Here is a 20,907-nt window from a genome sequence, read left to right as displayed (position 1 = left end):
CCTGCAAGTCCATTAATTCCAGGCAAACCAGGATGATTGGTTGCCCTACCTGTTGCGCTTCCCTTGGGAATGGGAGGATAGGGAGAGGCACAGGATACCATGAGTTGAAGGTATAGTGTGTGTGTGTGTGTGTGTGTGTGTGTGTGTGTGAAATAACTAATAGGATAGTTTGCACACCCTTCATCACTGTTGTCATCATCACTGGGAGACATTTTTATTAAAAACCCTCTGGACGCTGGATCCTACCTAGAATGAGGAAACAGCTTGAAGCTTCAATTTCATTTTCCTTTACTGGAGGCTCTGGAACTCTGCACACCTGAATGAGCAAGAAGAATCAGGTGGGAGATGTTAAAAACAGAAAACCGGTGGAGATGAAACAATCAGATCTGACAGCAGGGTTTTCTTACCTGGTGGAGTAAATTGATAAAGATGGTTTTTCTCAAGCCCTTTGGAAGGGCCGTGTCATAAAGGACCACCGCGGTCAGTATTTGTTTTAGACTCTAGAATGGAAGTTCTCAAAGGTTAGTTGGAGGCTGCCCGTGAAGCAGCAGCACAGGATGTGGAAGACAAATAATTACGTTTTTTGTGAGGAGAACAAATCCATAGCCTTCCTGCGGTTACCAGTTTTCTTTAGTGATTCTGGGCCCCCTGCCTTAGTCAGTGCCTCAGTAGTTTGAAAAGAAAATTCTTAACCCCTTTTTTGGAATTACATCCCCCAGCTGTGCCAACCTCTTCTCTACCTCATGTTTCTCAAAAAGTATTTAAGTTTAGATGCCCAAACCAGTATCTCAGTTCTTTAGGACCTCTGGAGACTTACTGTCTTCCAGGATGGTTGCAGACAGACTCTCTGAATCGGTTCCTTGAGGGTGTGGCTCTTACCTGAGTGACGTGAAAATCAATCTCTTTGTCTTTATACTGGTTCAGGAGCCAGGGTACCTGGTCCAGGGCATAGTCACAGAGGTCTTCCCGATGGAGCAGCAGGCTCACTGTGGGGCCGTGTGCCTTAACAATGGCCAAAGTCTGCAGAGGCAGCCAACAAATACCACTTCTAATACTTCACTGTGCTTTTTGTGCAGTTCTCAGAATACCTGGAGCTTTAGACACCCCAAACAACTTTCCTCACTGCTTCCAACCAAGAGAGAATTCTTTAAAAAATGTTTAGGTTAAGATCATTGCATGAGGCAGTTATACTTATGTTTGTATTTTCAGCTCTATCTACATTTATATCTATACTGATACTCATTTCAGTATTTGCCCCCTTCCTATTTCTTTAACCTTTCTCTACTAGTCGCTTTCTCTCAATATACTAATAAATTGAAAATTTCCCTCATGTTAAAAAAAATTCTTCGATTCTATATCACTTTGACCCCAATTCTGTTTGTTTCCTTTCTCCAAAAAAAGTAAATGGTGAATCACTAAATTCTCTTCATGAATTTAAATAAAAGCTTGAAATAAACAAAAAGCAAAGCTTTCTGAAAGAGAGGTCTACCTTTGCTATCTCCACTTCCCACCTCTCATTTACTCTTCAATCCACTCTGGCTTCTGTTGACATAAAAAATGAATAAGTATAAAATATAAATGTAGATAGGTTGATTGTAAAAATTTAGAAATCACAAAAGTTACAAAGAAGAAAACACAGTATTTGCATTGCTGACAGTATCTATAGATAATCACTGTTTGGTGTATTTTAATATTTTTTTAATTTATTTGACTTATTCTTTCCCATATTTCCTCTATATGTTTTAATTTTTAAAAAACTGATGCCATTCTTTAATATATAGTTCTACGTTCTGCTTTTTCTACCTAATATTATGTGATGAATTTTTTTTTTCCTGTCAGCTAAGTTTTGTTGTCTAGCAAACCATCTCAAAACTTAGTGGCTCAGAATAACAACCATTTATTTCACTCAACTGTGTGTCAGCTGGATGATTCTTCTAAGCAACTGGACATTTCCAAGCAATGGATGCCTTTCAAGATTATTCTTGGTTGAGCACTGTAACAATAGACTCCATAGATCTCCCTTTACTTCTTGAAAATTATTCTTTTCTTAGTTTCTAAGATCTCATTCTCCTTGCTCAGAACCCTTCCAAGGTTTCTTATTTCCTATTAAAAAAAGTCCAAACTCCTGTGTAGCATTCAAGGCTCTTAATTTGGCCAAGACCAAAACCTTTTCTGGTTTTATTTGTTTCTGCTTCTTTATATCTCCTTTCTCTTCTCCTCTTCCTTTTCTCCCACCGGACTCACTCAAGTGTGCATGTTATCTTGTCTCCAGCCTCTACTTCAGCAGCTTTTATTGCATCTTTAGGGAATGCCTCTTGCTTGGGTGAATGTCTTTATAGGTTGCAAGCTCAGTTTCAATGTCACAGCCTTTCCATTACACACCACAGGAGTTAAGTGCTTCTCTCTCTCTGTTCCCTCATTACTGTGTGCACCTTCTTGTCACTTGTCTAACTCTTTCTGTGGGAAACTAGGAAAGTACTTGTACTGAATTGTGTTTTTCAGGTGCTTTGAAGAAAAGACTTCTACAGGATATTTTAAAAGTTCCATGTTTGCTAATGATTTAACTACCTCAGCATGTTAAAAAAAAAATAAATGCTTTGGTAGCTTAAGCATAGAAAAGAAACTGAACTAGAGAGGGCTAAGAGTTACATCTTTTATAATATAGAAATAAAAGACCTAAATAGGATGTAATTTAGCCCCCATTTAAATATTATACCGATTAAGCAAGATAGGCATGGGATTCCATGTGCACACACTTTGTAATCTCTTCTGCACAAGGCATTATGATCTTTTGAAGCAGCCATGCACATCCTTTAGATGTTATTTTATTTCATTGTCATCTTCATAAACATGGGAAACTTTTGTGGGCTGTTGTTTTTTCTAATCAGTGACTCAACCCAAATATGGGTTATAAGACACAAAATAACAAATTTCTATATATTTTACTCATCTTCATTTAGTTATTGTTCTTTCCACACGCTGGAATGTCAGTTCCATGAGAATGGGGATTTTGGTCTGTTCAATCCTTGCTGTCTTCCCAGCATGGGGAACAGTGTCTGGCATGTCATGGGGACTCAATAAATATTAGTTCAAGAATGAATAAATAGTGATTTGAAATAGGAAAAACAAAAGCATTGATAAACCTGATAAAACACAATCATAGCTTTCCAAAACAACTGAGATTAATGATTATGTCAGAGAGTGGAGGAAGTTCAAGCAGCATGGAAGGAGAGCTAGCTTGGGCATGCTGAGGCCCCCACTCACTTGCATGGGCGAGGTAATGGGGGCCCACTTCTCCATTATATACCGGAACAGCATGAAGATCTTGTCAGATAGTCGGTTGGCATCCAATCTTGGATAGGGGAAGTCTCTCCAGTGGTTGACATACTTGTAAATGGCCTTGCTGAATTTCTCAAGGGCTGCATTTTAAAAACAACCACAGACTGAGAAAAATATAAAGATGGGAGGGACCATAAAATAATTTGAGACGAGTGTACTGATGATTAGCAAATGTGTGATAGTTTCTATAAAATGTTATGACGGTACCAAATAAACATATAAAAAGTATTCAGTCACGTTAGTGAAATGTAAATTAAAACCATAATGAGATAATACAACAAACCGTCTAGAACTGTTAAAATTTCAGACAATGTCAAACTTTGGTAAGACTAAGGTGCAGCTGGAGTTTTCATGTACTGCTGTGGGGAGCATGCATTGATACAAACACTTTAGAAAACTGATACTATTTACCAAAGTTGAATATGTGTTCTCTATGACCCAGAAATTCCACTCCTAAGTATGCAGCAGTTAGATACACAAATAGATAGGCACTAAAAAACTTGCACAAGAATGTTCATATTCACTTTCTTTTTGGGTCATAGCCTTAAACAGAAAACAGAAAATGTCTGTCAGCAGGTACAATGGACGAATTGTAGTATAGACATGTAATAGGATACAGAAGTGAACACGGACTGAGCTTCACACAACAACATGTATGAATCTCACAAATAGGTGAAACTAATCTATGGTGTTGGAAGTCAGGCTTGTGGTTATCCTTGGAAAGGATGGAGATGATGATGATTGGCCAGAAAGATGAGGTAGGATTCTGGGGTATTGGTAATGTCCCACTTCTTGACCTGGGTGGTGGTCAAATGAGAAAGTTCATTTTGTGACAACTCATCAACCTGTACACTTCTGATTTGTATGTTTTTCCATGGGTCTGTTTCAGTTCAACAAAATTAAAAAATGTTGGGCCTGCAAAAATATTTTGGACCACGAACCCATATATATTTGCATCAAATGCATTAAATAATATTATTTGTTCCTTCAGCCCTCATGTTTCACTAGATGATGAAGAAAATTCATAGTTCACTCCTCAATGATACTTCACATGCAAAGAATACTCTGGAAAGATCCCGAGTATCTTAGTGCTGGCCATGTATTGGCTCATTCACATTCCCTTTAGGCTGATAATCTCCTGCTATACTTTGTCATAATCTTGTGTGTGTGTGTGTGTTTGTCTTGCACTGGCCAAAAGCAACATGAGGGAAAGGATGTCTTATCTATTGATGGTATCTGAAGCAATGAGCACAATGTCTGCTTATTGGCTGATTGAGTCAATGAATAACTAGATGGACGGATGGACGACTATGTAATTTTATACTGTTCTTTAGTGGCAGTCAGGCAAAAGTTGCTTTAGGACCAAAGGGCACTAGATAACTTTATAACACAAAGACAGAGAATCCCTTATTCAATGCCATGATGATTTCTAATTTTATTTCCTTTCCCCTGTTGGATTGTTGATATTGCAGGTAGAAATGCTATTACAAGCACCAAAGTTTATTTGCAAGAACACAGTGTTAGCTGTGATAGTAAGTGGGGAAAATAAAAAGTATTGAAAAGTGGGCTGATCTAGTATAATTGCTCAAGTTCCTGAGCCAGACTCTCATAGTTCAAATCTTGGCTCTGCCACACACTAGCTATATGACTGCAGGCAAGCTGTTAACTTTCTAGGCCTCCATTTTCTCATCTGTAAAACGAAGGAAAAATGTTACTTACCAAATGGGGTTGCTGTGAGGTTAAAGGAAATGATAATCTTAAAATGCCCAAGGCAGTATTCAGGCACACAGTAAATTCTCAGTATATACCAGATACAGATATTGCTTCCATTGAGGACAGAAAAGAGAAAGTGACCAAAACAGAACAGAAAAGACTTGGTTGAGAGGTAAAGATGACATTCCTGACAGCATGGGCTTTTAAATATTACAAAATAGTAGTGTTGGGGGGTGTTGGGGTGGGGGAGAGGGATCCTAGCAATCACTTTATTTAATGTGTCTAGAGGTGAAAATGAGATGGAGAGAGGGCAGAATCACCTGATGGTGGATGATCACGGAGAAGAGTCGAGGTCTCCAGACTCATCCAAGAAGCCTCTCACTGTGCTGTATATGCTGTTTCCTGGAAATTCCAGGGCATTTTCTTCTCTGTAGACTCTTGATTACTCTAGATGTATTTCGGTTTGGGGGTAGAGGGAATTTGTGACCCATAGTTTGTTTACCTATTTTCCTTAATTTTATGATTGCTTGTACTTTGATTAGATTGATTACTTATCATTATTACAATATTGCATTATGAAGTGATGCCAACATTTAGCCTACTTCTAAGAGCTGGTGAGCTCCCAGAACCACTGTGGGGGAAGTGTGATCCAACTAAAGAAGGAGGCTCATAGACATGGAGGCTATTTAGGGTAATGGAAAGTGTACAGACCACAGTCACATAGACTTGAACACCACCTCTCCATTTCATTGACTGTCACCACTTTAAGGAAATTGCTTAATTTCCATGACCCTCAGTTTCTTATCTGTAAAATGGGGGGAGGGAGGTAATAGTACTTACCTTGCTTTGAGGATTGAGACAGAGAGAATTATAATTGCTTTGAGGACTGAGAGAGATAAGTCCCTGCAGAGAAACTTCCATGTGGTAGGCACTCAATAAATGGTAGTTATTATTATTAGAAAGAACAGAACTAGAGTAAAAGGAAAAATAGAACATTTGCACAATTCATAGTCTGGTCTTAACAAAGAGGAAACCATAGGGATACCCACCAATACAGAAAACTCTCTTCATCCTCTCCTCTTCGGCCAGCCTGAGCATGGTTTGCATGGTTAGCAGGGTCATCATCATGAAGGGAATACTCTGGGACACTGCCAAGAGGGGCACAAGAGAAGAAAAGCATTATCCTCACACTGGGGAGTTCTGCTCTTCTCTGCGTCAGCAAGAAGCATGTCAAGGCTGTGTCGGGGAGACAGAGGAGGTGCAGCAGGAAGATACTCTCCTCTATCCCTCTTTTGCCATAATGCCCAGCTGTAGTTTGAGAATCAAGGAGTGGTTGGTTTAAAATAAGGTGATAGCTGCAAAGTCACCCATACCTGTTGTTTGTAGCAATTGCCTATTTGGATAATTGTTTGATTAATGTCCATCTCTCTCACCAGAACTTGGCTGCATCCCCAGGGCTTAGCCCAGGTAATAGATGCTCAATAAAAATCAATCAATCAATAAATATCTGTTAAATAAACTGTAGAAAAACAATCATAACAAACTCTTACTTCATGTAAGTGTTCAGTCGTTTGCAGAACATGCCTTGTGGAAAAAGGGCTTTTGCAAACACAAAGCCAGATGGAAGGGTCAGTGAGGGTGGGAGAGTCCAGCCAAATCCAGAGCAGCATGGACTAATGGCAGGTCAGCAGGCTCATCTACGCTCAGAAAGGACTGCCTAAATCCCACTATCGATACTCTTTAGTAGGGTGGAAGGGAAGTATGGTCTCCTTTCTGCTGTCTGCACCATCTGGTTTTAGACGGTGAGTCAGGGTGGATGTTTCCCAGGCAAATGTGGAGATGCTCTCTCCATACCGTAGCTGGCTGCCAGTTCAGCCAGAGCAAGCACGACGAATTCATCTGGTAGTTCCAGGATCCTGAAGTTACTTTGTACTTCATACATCACAGAGTTGAAATCATGTGCAGCAAGAGACACCAAAACCTCACCAGCCAGCATCCTGGTTTCCCTGAGGATCTGAGGAAGAAACAACAATAACAATTAGAGGAAGAACAGGGGGAGTTTTCAGAGAGGTAATGGTCTAGATAATATTCTAAGTTCCCCTGGCTTTGGAATAGAGAGAGACCAAGCTGTTACAAGCCCAGGGGGGAAAAGCCTCTAGAGTGGGGGTCAGTAACTGCTAAGCAGAGGTAACTTTAATGAACTGTAAAACCAGGTTTTAATAAGGTTCTTGTAAACTTGAGGTTAATACACATTTTCTTGCTAATTGATTAAGCACTATGAACAGAGGATCTATGTTTTATGTGTAAGTGATGAATCACTGTGGTTGAAAGACTGAAGAGAATGGTGAAAGGGAAATGGGACCAGGAGTCTAGACTTTTGGGTTTTAATATTGTCCTGATCTAGTTATCTTTGATACTGGAGATATTTGGAGGGGCTTCTGCTTTTGGTCATGCTGAACTAGGTAAATTTGATCAACTCTCCTGCTGAGGAAAATAAAAAGACCTGGACAAGGTATTAGAAAATATACTCATAAAAACATCACAATATAGGGTGGAATGAATTACTAAGTTGAGATCTGGAAAAGATTGGGAATCCAGAGAGGTAAGTCCTATATTTGAGGCTGCTTTGCAGTATTTTGGGAGAATAGACAGAATTTAGGACCAACAAATGGTGACACTCTGGTCGTCTGACTTCTTATCTTTTGGCCTAAGACTCCAAAAGGCTGCATTTAAATGAAAGGTGCACTTGGCCCTCCATGGACTGTAGTCCAACTTGGAATCACAGAAGTGCCCCCACCCCCCCCAGATCTCAAGTCCTGAAATTAATCATAGATTGTTAGTACCCTTGGCAGGTAAAAATCCTTTCTGGAAGAAAACACCTTAAAACTCAAATTATTTCTACAAATAATTTTTTCAGATACAGTGCCTAGCATAGGTAGCTAAGTAGGCACATGAAGAGATAATAATTCATATGGAAAGCAAGAAAACTGGGTTCTAGTTACTTGTTCTGTCAATAGATAGCTGTGTTATTTTAAAAAAAATCTCTTCAAGCATCAACATGTTCATCTAAAAGTGGAATGGATAATATTATCTCTAAAGTCTTTTTTTTTTTTAGCTTTGCCTCAGTTTCCTTATCTGTGAAGGGATAAATAATTGGTACTGTAATAATATCCAAGTTATCATGAAGGAACAAATGAAAGTGATTTGCAATTCAGGCAGCAATGTAGGAAAAGCTTAAAAATGTCTACATAGTTGCATTTGGGTCACTTAAAGACCAGTTACAACCCTGACACTGATTCATCATTAAGAATCAAACTTACATTGTTGTCTCTCATGTCCTTAGAGGCATAATAAATCAACCGTTGGACGATTGCATCATCCAAGATGTCACTATTCTGAATAACAGAAGTGAGATGACTATAAATGTCTTCCTGTGAACATACAAGTTTATACGCAGAATTTGAGTTGCAAAACTAAGGAATCAAAGTGCAAATGATTAACACCTTCAAATTGAGCAATGTATTTCTACTTCACAATGGATTTTACACATCTTTTTTAAAATTTTAAATTCAATCAGCCGGCTTATATAACATGATTAGTTTCATATGTAGTGTTCAATAATTTATCAGTTTCATATTATAACACCCAGTGCTCATCACATCACATGCCATCCTTATTGGGGGATTTTATATATCTTAATTGGGGCTTCCTGAACATAATATGCAAACTTAGGAGACAAAAGCTTATATATAAAGCAAAGTTCTTTCTGAAAACTATTTTAACCTGACTACATTACTATGACAAAATCTAATTGAAGGTGGAGGCAGGCTACCTAACATATCAAAGTCTTGAAAGACACTGGAGTAGGGCACTCAGGGGAATGGAAATGCTCATTACCCAAACCATTGCTCCTACCACCGGGAAGTGACTATGGTATTAAGAAACTCACTGTGATTCCCAAAGAGGCTGATAAGCTGCAAAACTGGATCCTAAGGGAGATTTATAAGTCCTTAGCTTTATTCATGCCTTATAGAAAGAAAGTTCTGAATTCTTTTGGACAGAGCTGCAGCCTTGGAATCATGGGGCTTGACCAGGTGCTGTGTGAGAGAGCTCTTCTCAATCTCTTAGGTGGCTACATGGTCTCTGATAGATGAGAGACTGGGGTCCTGAAATGCCCAGCAGCCTCAAGCATGTTGCCTTCAAGGTACCGTGCCCATGTTGAAGGTGGGAAGTAACTCCCTCTACATAAAGGTTTCTAAACTGCAGTCAGGGTTGAGAACCACTAGATTAGGAGATAAAGGTGTAGACCCCGTCCTTCACAGGGAGGCTGCATTGGATCATGCCTAGGAGCATTGTTTTGGAGTCAGACAGGCTTGTGTTCTGGTCATGTACCTGCTCTGGGTCTCCCTCCTCTTAGCTGTGAAATGGAAACGGCCATGCCTACCTCATAAAGTTGTGAAGGGTGAATATAATACAAGTCACCATGTTTGGAAAGCATCTTGGATGCTGCTTCCTAGATAAGTGTCCCTGGAGGTAACTGCTGTTATTTTACAAAAGGTTGCTGGAGCCAGAAAAGCCTTCGCATCCCAGAAAAATAAATCTCCAATTGTGGAATAGCATCACAGATGAGTAGGGGAGACCTTTGGGGATTTTTATAGGAACTCTCAGCTTCTACAGGAGGAGACTCTCATCTGCATGGTTGTAAGTCTGGCCTCCCCCTCTTTCCACATCTGCCTATATAGAAAGGGGGTTCTTTAGCTAGCTTCCAGAATTGGATACTCTGATTCCTCAAATGCCAAATATTATTTAAACATTACAATGACTTTCCTTATAACTCTACTTCTTGAAAGATTGAATGTTGTGTATGAAGCCAGAGAGAAAAGAAAAAGTCAAGGGAAAGAAGAAGGTATATGAAATGTTGCAATAATTGCACTAGGAAAAGTAAATGCAAAAGAGATTTTTCTCTATTTTCCTTACCTTACTAATATTATCTTCCATGTTCAGCATGCCTAGAGTGAGGTTAATATCTCCAAAAGTCTCTAAAATGTACAGAAAAAAAAGAATTAAGTCTCTGCTGGAATGTTCTTCTATTAATTCTTATGCAAGAGTTATAGAAATTTTATTTCTCTTGACTTCTCTCTCTCTTTCCTTTGCCCCTGATCCCTTTTCTTCTTGACTGTCAGCTCTTTGATGACAGGAGCTGTGTTTTATTCATATTTCATTTACTTGACATACTTGCAAATAACAGATACTTAGTATTTTTTTCAAAACCTGAATTAAAGGTGAAGGGGAAGATAAAAGATGCTACATTCTGGGGCACCTGGGTGGCTCAGTCGGTAAAGCGTCTGCCTTCGGCTCAGGTCATGACTCTGGGGTCCTGGGATGGAGCCCCACATCGGGCTCCCTGCTCAGGAGGGAGTCCGTTTCTCTCTCTACCCCTGCCCCCCCCCCCCCAACTTGTGCTCTTTCTCTCTCTCAAACAAATAAATCTTTTAAAAAAAGATGCTACATTCCTATTTATCCCTCTTGTCATGTAGGTATCACCCTATATATCCTCTCTATCAAGGCACAGCTCTCAGATACCATGAGTTGAAACCCTTCCACCCTACTTGAGCACAAGAAGGCAATGGTGTGATATAGCGGTTTACTTTCATTTCCCTCTCAGCACCTCCTCCATGTCCTTTTCCACACTCTGTCTACCTCTGTTTCCTCTGTCTAACCTTCCGGCCCCAAGTTCATGGAACCTTCGTTTTCTGATAATGATCTAAATTAGTTTGACTTGCACTTTCCAGACATATCTATATTTGAATAAAGCTCATCGGAAAACTGAAAAAAAATATGTGATTCAAAAGAATAGAGCAATTCAGACCACATGGCAAATTGGTCAGAGAGAAACCTTTGGAGGTGAGTCTCCAAATCAAGCCACAGACCCCTTTAGCACACTCTTTTTTGGCAAAGCAGTTAGGCAACCATGCTTGAAAATTAGGGGAAAATATTTCCAAAGGACTCTTCCAGTATTTAAGGTTAAATAAAAGACTGTCCTTCTTTGTGTTGTAGGCACTTTCTCCTCAGGTAGACTATATATATATTTTTAAAGATTTTATTTATTTATTTACTTGAGAGAGAGAGAGAGAAACAGCATGAGAGGGGAGAGGGTCAGAGGGAGAAGCAGGCTCCCCGCTGAGCCGGAAGCCCGATGTGGGACTCGATCCCAGGACTCCGGGATCCTGACCTGAGCCGAAGGCAGTCGCTTAACCAACTGAGCCACCCAGGCGCCCTAGACTATATATTTTTTAAAGAAGGTAAGGCACCATCATCTCTCAGGCTCCTAGTCTATCATCCCCCCTTTACAATCAATGTGGTTTATTATTTTGGAATAAAAGGAGAGTAGAGAGAAATAATCTTACTTTAGTGTACTTTTCATAACACTTTTAAGTTGTACAGACCCTCCACAATGACTCACACCATCCCCCATCCCACATAAACTTATGATCGCACAGACACAAGACACTTAGCTCCTCAGGATCCCATGATGCTCACCTACAGTTTCCTCCATGTCCTGAGTCATGTCTTAGCTGTTTCAGGCTCTCTAAGAGACAGCACCTAAGTATCAGAAATAGTAAGGCTAAAAAATTGAACAAGCAAGTTGGCAAGTTTCTCACAAAAGTTTCACATAAGGTTCTCTAAAGGAAAGTCCCTCCTCCACTTGATTGGCACAATGATCTGGAAGCTTCCAGCAATGGGCTGCTACTGAGGAGGATGATGCTGTATTCTACCACTATGACATTTTCTTGCTTCTGAGCTCCTGTTGACCAACAAAATGGCTGCATCTCACCAAATATTGTCCCTTGGATGGAGACCAGAGTGTCTGGGAAGGAAGAAATTAGAGACTGGGACTCAAAGCATTTTTGTAGACCAAAGGAGTTCCTCTTCCTAAACTTGGGTCCATTGATCACAAATTTGGGAATGGTTTTCAGTGGTCACTTTACTGGCCTGGTGTTGGTAAAGCCTTTATGGTGATCTTGTTGATTGTTCTACTTGGTGAAAGTCAGTCACACAAACTGGGCATGCTCAGTGGACCGGAATGCCCACCAGGGGCAGTTGAATGGAATGTCCAACTGACAGCAGCCAAGCAAAAGCCTTCTCTGCCTCCCCTTCCTGTTCCCCACTCCCCCTCCACCATTCACTCAGTCTGGGTCTTGCCCTCACTCCAAGGTCAGGCTTTTTTCTTTGATTCCATTCTCTCTTCCTGTTTTCAAATTATTTTTTATCACACCTCTTGGCTATAATGCTTTCAGCTTTACTAGTACAGACCTAAATCTGGTCCCAATGCCCCCAACCCTAAATCTATATGACCACAATTTTCAATGTATGCCCAGACTGACTGGATATTAATGAGGCAGGTGTTAGGGAAGAGGGTGCTAGGAGTCTATAGGTCTGGATGTGAATGGGGCCATGAGAAGGGGCTCATGACAATTCTCATCTTTGACTGCTTCTCCAGTCATTTTCCCTTCATTGGTGAAGTTTATTTCAGATTCATAGGTCAAATCCTTCCAACTAAATCTTTGAATTCATCATTCTTTTTCCAGACAGATTATTTTGCATTGTGTTTCTTATAGAGGACGTCAGCAGGCTTCTGGTTAAGAATATTTTGAGCTTCCCAAGTCAGCATCACTATTTCCCAGATTGTGTCCATAAGTGCTTGGTAAAGGGAATCACCTGTCCTGGTGTCCTTATTTAAAATGTTCATCCCCAGGTCCACCTCAGGCCTCGTAAATTAGAATGAGGGGCAGAAATCTGTATTTTTAATGAGCACCCCTAGTGATTCTTGGGCTTTACTCAAGTTTGAGAAATAAAGTCTGAGAAACACTGTCTGAGCTCATTGCCCCATTACCCACTAGGGGATAATTGAAAATTTAGCAGTTATTTGAAGGGTGTTCATTGTGGTTGGGCAAGAAGAGCAGCTGCTCATCTCCAGTGCCATGACTTGCTCACCCTTGTAAAATAGGGTGAGAATTGGTGGGTCCAAGAGGTACTGAGGCAGCCTGAAATGCTTAACATCTTGTAGGGAAAAATGACATTGCAAATTACATGCTCTTAGAATCTTAAAGAACAGTGTGCAATAGAATCAATAATAAGAAAGCTAGCTATTTAGATAATTGCTATAATCAATTTCTTACTCTTTTTGTGAATGGTAACAAATGATTTTTCTAAATGTCTGTATATCAAGGTTTCCTTGATTTCATAGAGATTAGGGAGGTTAGGAGATGATTGATTTATATTGACTTTGTAATTTATTGGGGCAATGAAAACACATCTTTTTGCCAAATATTCTTTCAGATAAAGCAAATCCACCCATCGATCTCTCTTTTTATAAAGCAATATTGCAGATAGATTTTAAAAAGTCAAACTTCAAAACAACAAATTTGCTATCATTTTTATTCCATTTTCCTGGGGACATCTTATTTCATTTCCCCATTATTTCCTATTTTTCTCTCTACACTAGGTTAACACAATATGGGTTTGATGTCTCCTAAACCCTAGGAGCACTGATTCTCAAAGTTAATAGGATGGCATGTGCTAACTAATGGAATATTGTTTCTAGATATCTGTTCGCAAGGGAGTTCAAGTTCAGCTTGCTAAAGAACTGAAGAGTCTCCCTGGGTGTATGGTAACCATTCCCTTTCAATCTAACTTGACAAGTGATACTACCTAATCCCAGAACTACTGTGCTCCCAAGTGAGGTGTTATCAGATAGGAACATTAATAAGGCAGTAAAGGCAAAATATAAAGCTAGGGGGCAATAGCTATCTATCAATGTAATATCAAAATTTATAGAAATACATTTTTGTGGTTTTAGTGGTTTTAGAGTACAATTCCTTTGAATTTTGACATGAATCCTTTTATTCTTTAAATGAAGTATTAGATTCATAAAATATATTTAAAATGAAATTAGGCCCTGCTTTTTTTTTCAGTCTTTTAAGACATAAGCCTAATCCCTTACACTCTGGTGTATAAAAGGCAAGTAATAGTTGATGATAATTTTTTTTAAAGATTTTTATTTACTTATTGAGAGAGAGAGAGAGAATGATAGAGAGAGAGCATGTGAGGAAGGAGGGTCAGAGGGAGAAGCAGACTCCCCGCTGAGCAGGGAGCCCGATGCGGGACTCGATCCAGGGACTCCAGGATCATGACCTGAGCCGAAGGCAGTCGCTTAACCAACTGAGCCACCCAGGCGCCCTGGTAGATGATAATTTTACACAGAGCTAATATTCCTGTGCTGTTAGTGGCCTCTTATTTCCTCCCTTCCCTCACTTCCCCTCCTTTCTCCTTCCTGTCCACTCTCTCCTGTCCTCTTCTCTCCTCTCCTTTTCTCTGGTGTCTCTTCCCTTCTTTGCTTTCTCTACTTGTAGTAATTTTACTAAGCATGCTGCATTTTTAAATTGAGAATATGGTTTTAAAGTCATCCCTTCAAGGGGCACCTGGGTAGCTCAGTCAGTTAAGCATCTGCATTTGGCTCAGGTCATGATCTCTGGGTCCTGGGATCAGCTCCTGCTCAGCGGGGAGCCTGCTTCTCCCTCTCCCACTCTCCCTGCTTGTGTTCCCTCTCTTGCTCTCTCTCTCTCTGTGTCAAATAAATAAATAAAATCTTTTTAAAAAATAAAAAAAATAAAGTCATCCCTTCTGGAATTCAGAAGGAGTTTAAGAATTTAAGGTAGAGAGGGAATTTTCAGATAGATTTATAAAAGGGTTTCATTCTAAAGTGATAGATAATTGAAGCCCTTGCAGACAAGTAATTTTCCAGCAAAGTGTTTCCCAAATACCTCTCATGTTAGGCATTTCTAGCTTTGTTACCAACAGGGGTCGGGAGAAGAATACAGACTGGCATCATAATTTGAGTAGTGAGAGAAAAAACAGGAGCCCTTGACCTCTGAAGACCTTCCCTAGTGGTCTTGCATCCCGGGAATTAGCTTTCTGTGTTCTGGAGCTCATTCAGCCTTTCTCAGAGCTTTTGGAAGGTCTAGGTTTTAACTGTCAGTTACCTCTTAGATGCTCAGGTCATGTTACTATGAAAGTCATCTTTTTGATTGAGGAATTCAGCTTTAATGGCTGCTAGGTAATACGAAGTAGGATACATTCATTCTCTCAGCTTTTCATAATAAATTACTTGGGCCCCATAAGTGCCTAAAGAAATAAATTTTAGAAGAAATAGCCATCTGTATTATATTTTTAAGGATTAAAAGACAATTTTATTACCTCTAGGTGATTATCTTACATTTAGAAAGAAAAATTTTTTACTTTTTTTTTTTAAAGAAAGAAAGGTTTCTCTGTTGTCTTTTGATTACTCTTATGATATTAAAAATGCATTTCTAACTCATGATTTTGGTGGTTTCGATGGCCTCTAGATGTGCCATAAAAATATGAGTATTTTCATGTTAATCTTAGAAATTTTTAGAATCCTCCATGTTCAATGAGTTTTATAAAAACTGATTAAATGAAATTGTTCGAAAGCATTTTAGTCAAGAAGTGTTGGTAAAATATTAGGTGAAGTTTCAAATAATAATATTTCCGGTTACCGTAGCACTCAAATATGAACTGGGATTTTTGTTGGGAAGGAGGCAAATCATAAGACCATAATTTGGATCAAGGATTGAAAAACAAAACATGACTTTGATGATTGGTCCTAGTGTTAATGTATGTGATCCTTCATCTGCTTCCATAGTGTACAGAGGAGAGCACAGAAGTTCAAGAAGATGAAACTGGAGCCCATGCCAACATTTTGTGCTTACTACAGCAGAAAAGTAGATATAAATACTAGAGATGTTTAGCAATAAAGTTACTTCCTCTAAGCCTCAGTTCCGTCTTGCCTTCTGTAAAATGGTTAGTTGCACAGGGACATGAGAAGGAAGGTGTTGTACCAAGTTTTCACTAAATTATTGTTATCTGTTGTTTTGTTTGTATTGCTCTTGTTCTTTTTTTTTTTTTAAAGATTTTATTTATTTATTTGAGAGAGAGAGAATGAGAGAGAGCACATGAGAGGGGGGAGGGTCAGAGGGAGAAGCAGACCCCCCGCCGAGCAGGGAGCCCGACGGGGGACTCGATCCAGGGACTCCAGGATCATGACCTGAGCCGAAGGCAGTCGCTTAACCAACTGAGCCACCCAGGTGCCCTATTGCTCTTGTTCTTGTTGCATTTACAGCTTAACCAAAAAATAGACTAACTAGACCAAATTATTCCAGCAGCATCCTGTCTATCATGGTCTTAAGAGCGTGGTTTCTGGGGCACGTGGGTGGCTCAGTCGGTTAAGCATCTGACTTCGGCTCACATCATGATCCTGGGGTCTTGGGATTGAGCCTGCATCGGGCTCCCTGCTCAGCGGGGAGCCTGCTTCTCCCTCTCCCTCTGCTGCTTCCCCTGCTAGTGTTCTCTCTCTTAAATAAATGAAAAAATCTTAAAAAAAAAAAAAAGATCATGGTTTCTGATTTTAAGAGAAAGTGTTCTTCCAGGACTCTTTTTTTTTTAAGATTTTATTTATTTATTTGAGAGAGAGATTGATTGAGAGAGAGGGAGAGAGAGAAAGAAAAGGAGAGGCAGAAGGACAAGCTGAGTCCCCACTGTGTAGGGAGCTGGTCTCGGGTCTCCACCCCAGGACCCTGAGATCATGACCTGGAAGGCAGATGCTTAACCTACTGAGCCACCCAGGCGCCCCCTTCCAAGACTCTTTATGAAATAGTCATACTGATGATAATCTAATTGTTAGTTACTCAATTGTTAATTACCCACATGTTAATTACTTCTTAAGCATTTTCTCTCTTTTGTATTATATTTCATAAAATGATATTCTCTAAATCCTCTCTGCTTCTTGGTAGTATATTAATTTTGTAAAAGCAAATATACTGATTGTGTTCTTTGCTGTTCACAACCTAAAGTATGTATTTTCTAAGTCTGTTTCTATTTATTGATTCTTTCTATTCCTCTCATTGGTTGTTTTCCTGCTTCTTTGAATTTTTTTTCATTGGATGTCAGACATTGTAAATTATGTTTTGTTGGGTGTTGAATATTTTTGAGCTTTGTTCTGTGACACAGCTAAGTTACTGGGGAACAGCTCGATTCTTTCCAAGCTTTCTCTTATGTCTTGTGAAGTATAAGGACCAGACAACCTTAATGAAGGGCTACTTGGGTCCTACTACTGAGGTGAAGTTCTTCTGAGTACCATCTTCTGTCCCATGAGTTTTGGCGTTTTCTGCTCTGGCTGGTTGAAAATATTGATTATTCCTAGGCCTGGGTAGGCTTTGGGGATCATTACTTTTGTTCTTTTGCATGGTTTTGTTCCCCAGTCTCTGTTCTCCCCACATGTGTGCCTTATTCAGCGCTCAGCTGCAGACTGGAGGGGTATACTCTGCAGATCCCCAGAGCTTTTTCTATTGGCAGCTGCCGCCCCCATCCCCCGCCCTCCCGCCACCACTGCCAACCCCTCCGTGGTCTGCCATAATGACTCTATCCACGTTGCCCTGCCTGGACTCCTAGCTCTGCATCTAGAAGCTTTCTCCAGGAACTAAGGCTGGGCAATCACTGGAACTAACTTCATATTTTCCCCCTCTCTTAGAGACCAATGTGCTTCATGAACTGGTGTTCAGTGTCTGAAATCTGTTGTGTCTTATATTATGTCTGTTCTTTTACTTATTTGAGGTGGAAATGTAAATCCAATCCCTGTCACTTCATCTTTGCCAGGAGCAAAAGTCTGCCAACATTCTTACATATATTTATGTTATTTCTGTATTGTGAATGGCTGCCAGGCACTTGCTCCCAGGAACGCAAGTGTGTAAGTTAGGAATATGTTTCCTTGCAAAACAAACAAATAAACCAACAAAACAGAAACCCAGAAAACCCTCTTAACCTTAGCTTAAATATACAACATTCTGTTGTTCGTATATGGAAATCCATCTGGAGACAGGAAGCCAGAACTAAAGCAGCTGTTCAGCAATGTTCTGGGTCTAGGTTCTTTCTTTTTCCTGCTATACTATCTGTAGCATGTGTTTTTGATCTCTGAGTTGCAAGATGGCCTTGCTATACCTCTAGACCTCATGTTTGCATTCCAGGAACAAAGAAGGTAGGAGAGTACAAAGCTTTCTCAATATAAGACTTCACATTTTAAATTTGAGAAGAGAAGGCATTCACAGTGACTCCCATTCACATTTTTTTAAATTATGTTATATTAATCACCATACATACATCATTAGTTTTTGATGTGGTGTTCCATGATTCATTGTTTGCGTCTAACACCCAGTGGTCCATTCAGTACATGCCCTCTTTAATACCCATCACCAGGCTAACCCATCCCCCCACCCCCCTCCCCTCTAGAACCCTCAGTTTGTTTCTCAGAGCCCATCGTCTCTCATGGTTCATCTCCCCCTCTGATCTCCCCCCCTTCATTCTTCCCCTCCTGCTATCTTCTTCTTCTTCTTTTTTTAACATATAATGTATTATTTGTTTCAGAGGTACAGATCTGTGATTCAACAGTCTTACACAATTCACAGCCCAAAGAAGACATCCCATTCACATTTTTATTGGCAAGAATTTGGCCATTCTTCACTGCAGTGGAGTCTGGGAAGTTATGTATTTTAGCTTCCATGCCTCTCAATAGAGGAAGACAGGGAAGAAAAGGGTTATGAGGATCTTTTGGATAGATAGTCCAGAGTGTCTGCCAGAACAAAAATCAACAACAACAAAAAATATGTTTCCAATATTTAAGGGTAGACGATATTGCCATAAACCCCAATATGACTAGAGATCTGTGGGAGCCAGACAGAGCCATTTATTTCCTATGTTTGATAACATTTTCCTTCTGTGTTTGTGAGCTGGCTTTATGTAAATCATAAATAGTGAATAAAAGTGAAGGCAAGATGATAAAATTAGTTTAGGGTATAACAGATACATTCAAATGGAGACTATACCTCATATTATTGTCCTCATTTGTTTGGTTTAGTCCATTTGTCCTTGTTAATTATTTAATTTAATTTATTTCAGAAACTCGAAATCATTAATTTTTCCACTCTCACTGACTTAGGCTTTTGTGCCTCTTGAGCACACATGAAGAGATAAACGTGCGCACACATGCACGCACACACACATGAATTTTAATACTGTTGAGATGAAATTTATGGTAATACAGTTTCTTTGTTTAAAAAATTCCAGTGTAATGATATACAAGGAGAATTGCAATTAGATTATATGATGAAACAGATGTTTTGGCCTGAACCCAAGATCTCAAGAGGTAGACTCTGAGCGTAATTAATAATCTTTAATGTGTTCTTTAAAGGGCTGGGCATGGTTAGCTTCAAGGCTTTTGTTTTTCTATTTGAGAGTTGAATTGCTTAGAGAGAAATAGGAAAATCTGATAGCTGGTAGTTGAAGAAGGACTTCGCAGAGAAAAAAGAAATGTCTAAATAGATTTGTTTTTATTTTAAAAATATAGAAAGTATCAGACATTTGTAAAAGTAGAAATGATTGTATAATGATGCTCATGTATGTTTTCATCAGTGATTTAAATATCAAGTCGGGGCGCCTGGGTGGCTCCGTCGTTAAGCGTCTGCCTTCGGCTCAGGTCATGATCCCAGGGTCCTGGGATCAAGTCCCACATCGGGCTCCCTGCTCAGCAGGAGGCCTGCTTCTCCCTCTCCCACTCCCCCTGCTTGTGTTCCTGCTCTCGCTGTGTCTCTCTCTGTCAAATAAATAAATAAAATCTTAAAAAAAAAAAAAATAAATAAATAAATAAATATCAAGTCAGACTTCATCTTCTTTCCTCTATATCCTCTTCTGTTTCACCATTCATGGATTGTTTAGAAGCAAATCCCAGACATTGCATGATTTCATTCACAAATATTTTAGAATTCTTTTCTAAAAACTAAAGATTCAAGAGTCTTTAAAGAAAAATAGCACAATACCATCATTATACTTAAAAAATTAACAATAATTTCCTGATATCATCAAATATTCAGAGTTTAATTTCCTCATAGTATCATTTTATTTTTTGAGTTCATTTGCTTTAGTATGAACCAGTTATGGTCTATCCATTGTAATTAGTTGATATCCTCTTAAGTTTCTTTTAATCTCCAGGTTTTAATTGGGATTTTATAAATTTGATTTCTGTGTAAAGAATGATGTATCCTAACTAAATCTTTTCTGTATCCTAACTGAACAGTCAATAAAATCTGTATAGTTGACTCATGCTATCTGGAATAGATTTGCTTTTGGTGCAATGAAATAAATGTTAAATATGGTCTTTTGTTCTGACATGGGTGTGTGTGTGTGTGTGGTGGGGTGGGGCGCTTCCCCACACCAGCAAACGGTTCTTGGCCACTAGCAGAGTCCGAGAATTCAACTCAATTCTAACACTATCTACCCAGACATAGCATCTGATTTCACAGGTAAAGGGCTCAGTCCCAGAAGACCCTGCTCCCTGACCCCCAACTTCAGAGGTCAGTCACAAGCTGGAGTTATATCACCTGCACTTCTGACCAACTGGCTACAGATCTGCTCTAGATCGGAGGTTTCCACAAGCTCTTCTCAGGTTCCATTAATTTCCTAGAGTGGTTCACAGAACTCAGAGAAATATTTTACTTACTAGATCACTGGTTTCTTATAAAAAGCTATAACTCAGGAACAGCCAGATGGAAGAGATGCGTAGGGCAGGGCATGGGGAAAGGGCCCAGAACTTCCACGTTGTCTTCAGGCACACCATTCCCCCGGCATCTCCGTGTGTGCCCCAACCCAGAAGCTCTCCCAGCCCTGGCTTTTTAGGTTTCTATGAGTTTTCATTATATCGGCATGGTTGATTAAATCATTTATCACTGG

The 20,907-nt window shown here is 39.6% G+C and overlaps 1 protein-coding gene across 1 annotated transcript in view; it reads right to left on the bottom strand.

Annotated features, from left to right (window-relative positions):
- The window catches only part of MROH2B (maestro heat like repeat family member 2B), a 64,677-nt gene extending 53,057 nt beyond the window's left edge, over positions 1–11,620 (bottom strand). Inside the window, exons 1-9 of the mRNA XM_021695299.1 lie at positions 11,593–11,620; positions 10,030–10,091; positions 8,373–8,483; positions 6,907–7,066; positions 6,102–6,200; positions 3,265–3,419; positions 880–1,020; positions 408–500; positions 247–316 (exon numbers count right to left, since the gene is read on the bottom strand). Coding sequence (XP_021550974.1) covers positions 247–316; positions 408–500; positions 880–1,020; positions 3,265–3,419; positions 6,102–6,200; positions 6,907–7,066; positions 8,373–8,483; positions 10,030–10,091; positions 11,593–11,620 — 919 coding nt within the window. The remainder of the gene's footprint in view (positions 1–246; positions 317–407; positions 501–879; positions 1,021–3,264; positions 3,420–6,101; positions 6,201–6,906; positions 7,067–8,372; positions 8,484–10,029; positions 10,092–11,592) is intronic.
- Positions 11,621–20,907: the final 9,287 nt, after the last annotated feature.

The sequence above is a fragment of the Neomonachus schauinslandi genome, chromosome 7 (genome assembly GCF_002201575.2).
Source record: "Neomonachus schauinslandi chromosome 7, ASM220157v2, whole genome shotgun sequence".
NCBI classification, from domain to species: domain Eukaryota; kingdom Metazoa; phylum Chordata; class Mammalia; order Carnivora; family Phocidae; genus Neomonachus; species Neomonachus schauinslandi.
Note: the sequence above shows the minus strand (reverse complement) of the source record. Positions and strands in the feature narration are given on the sequence as shown.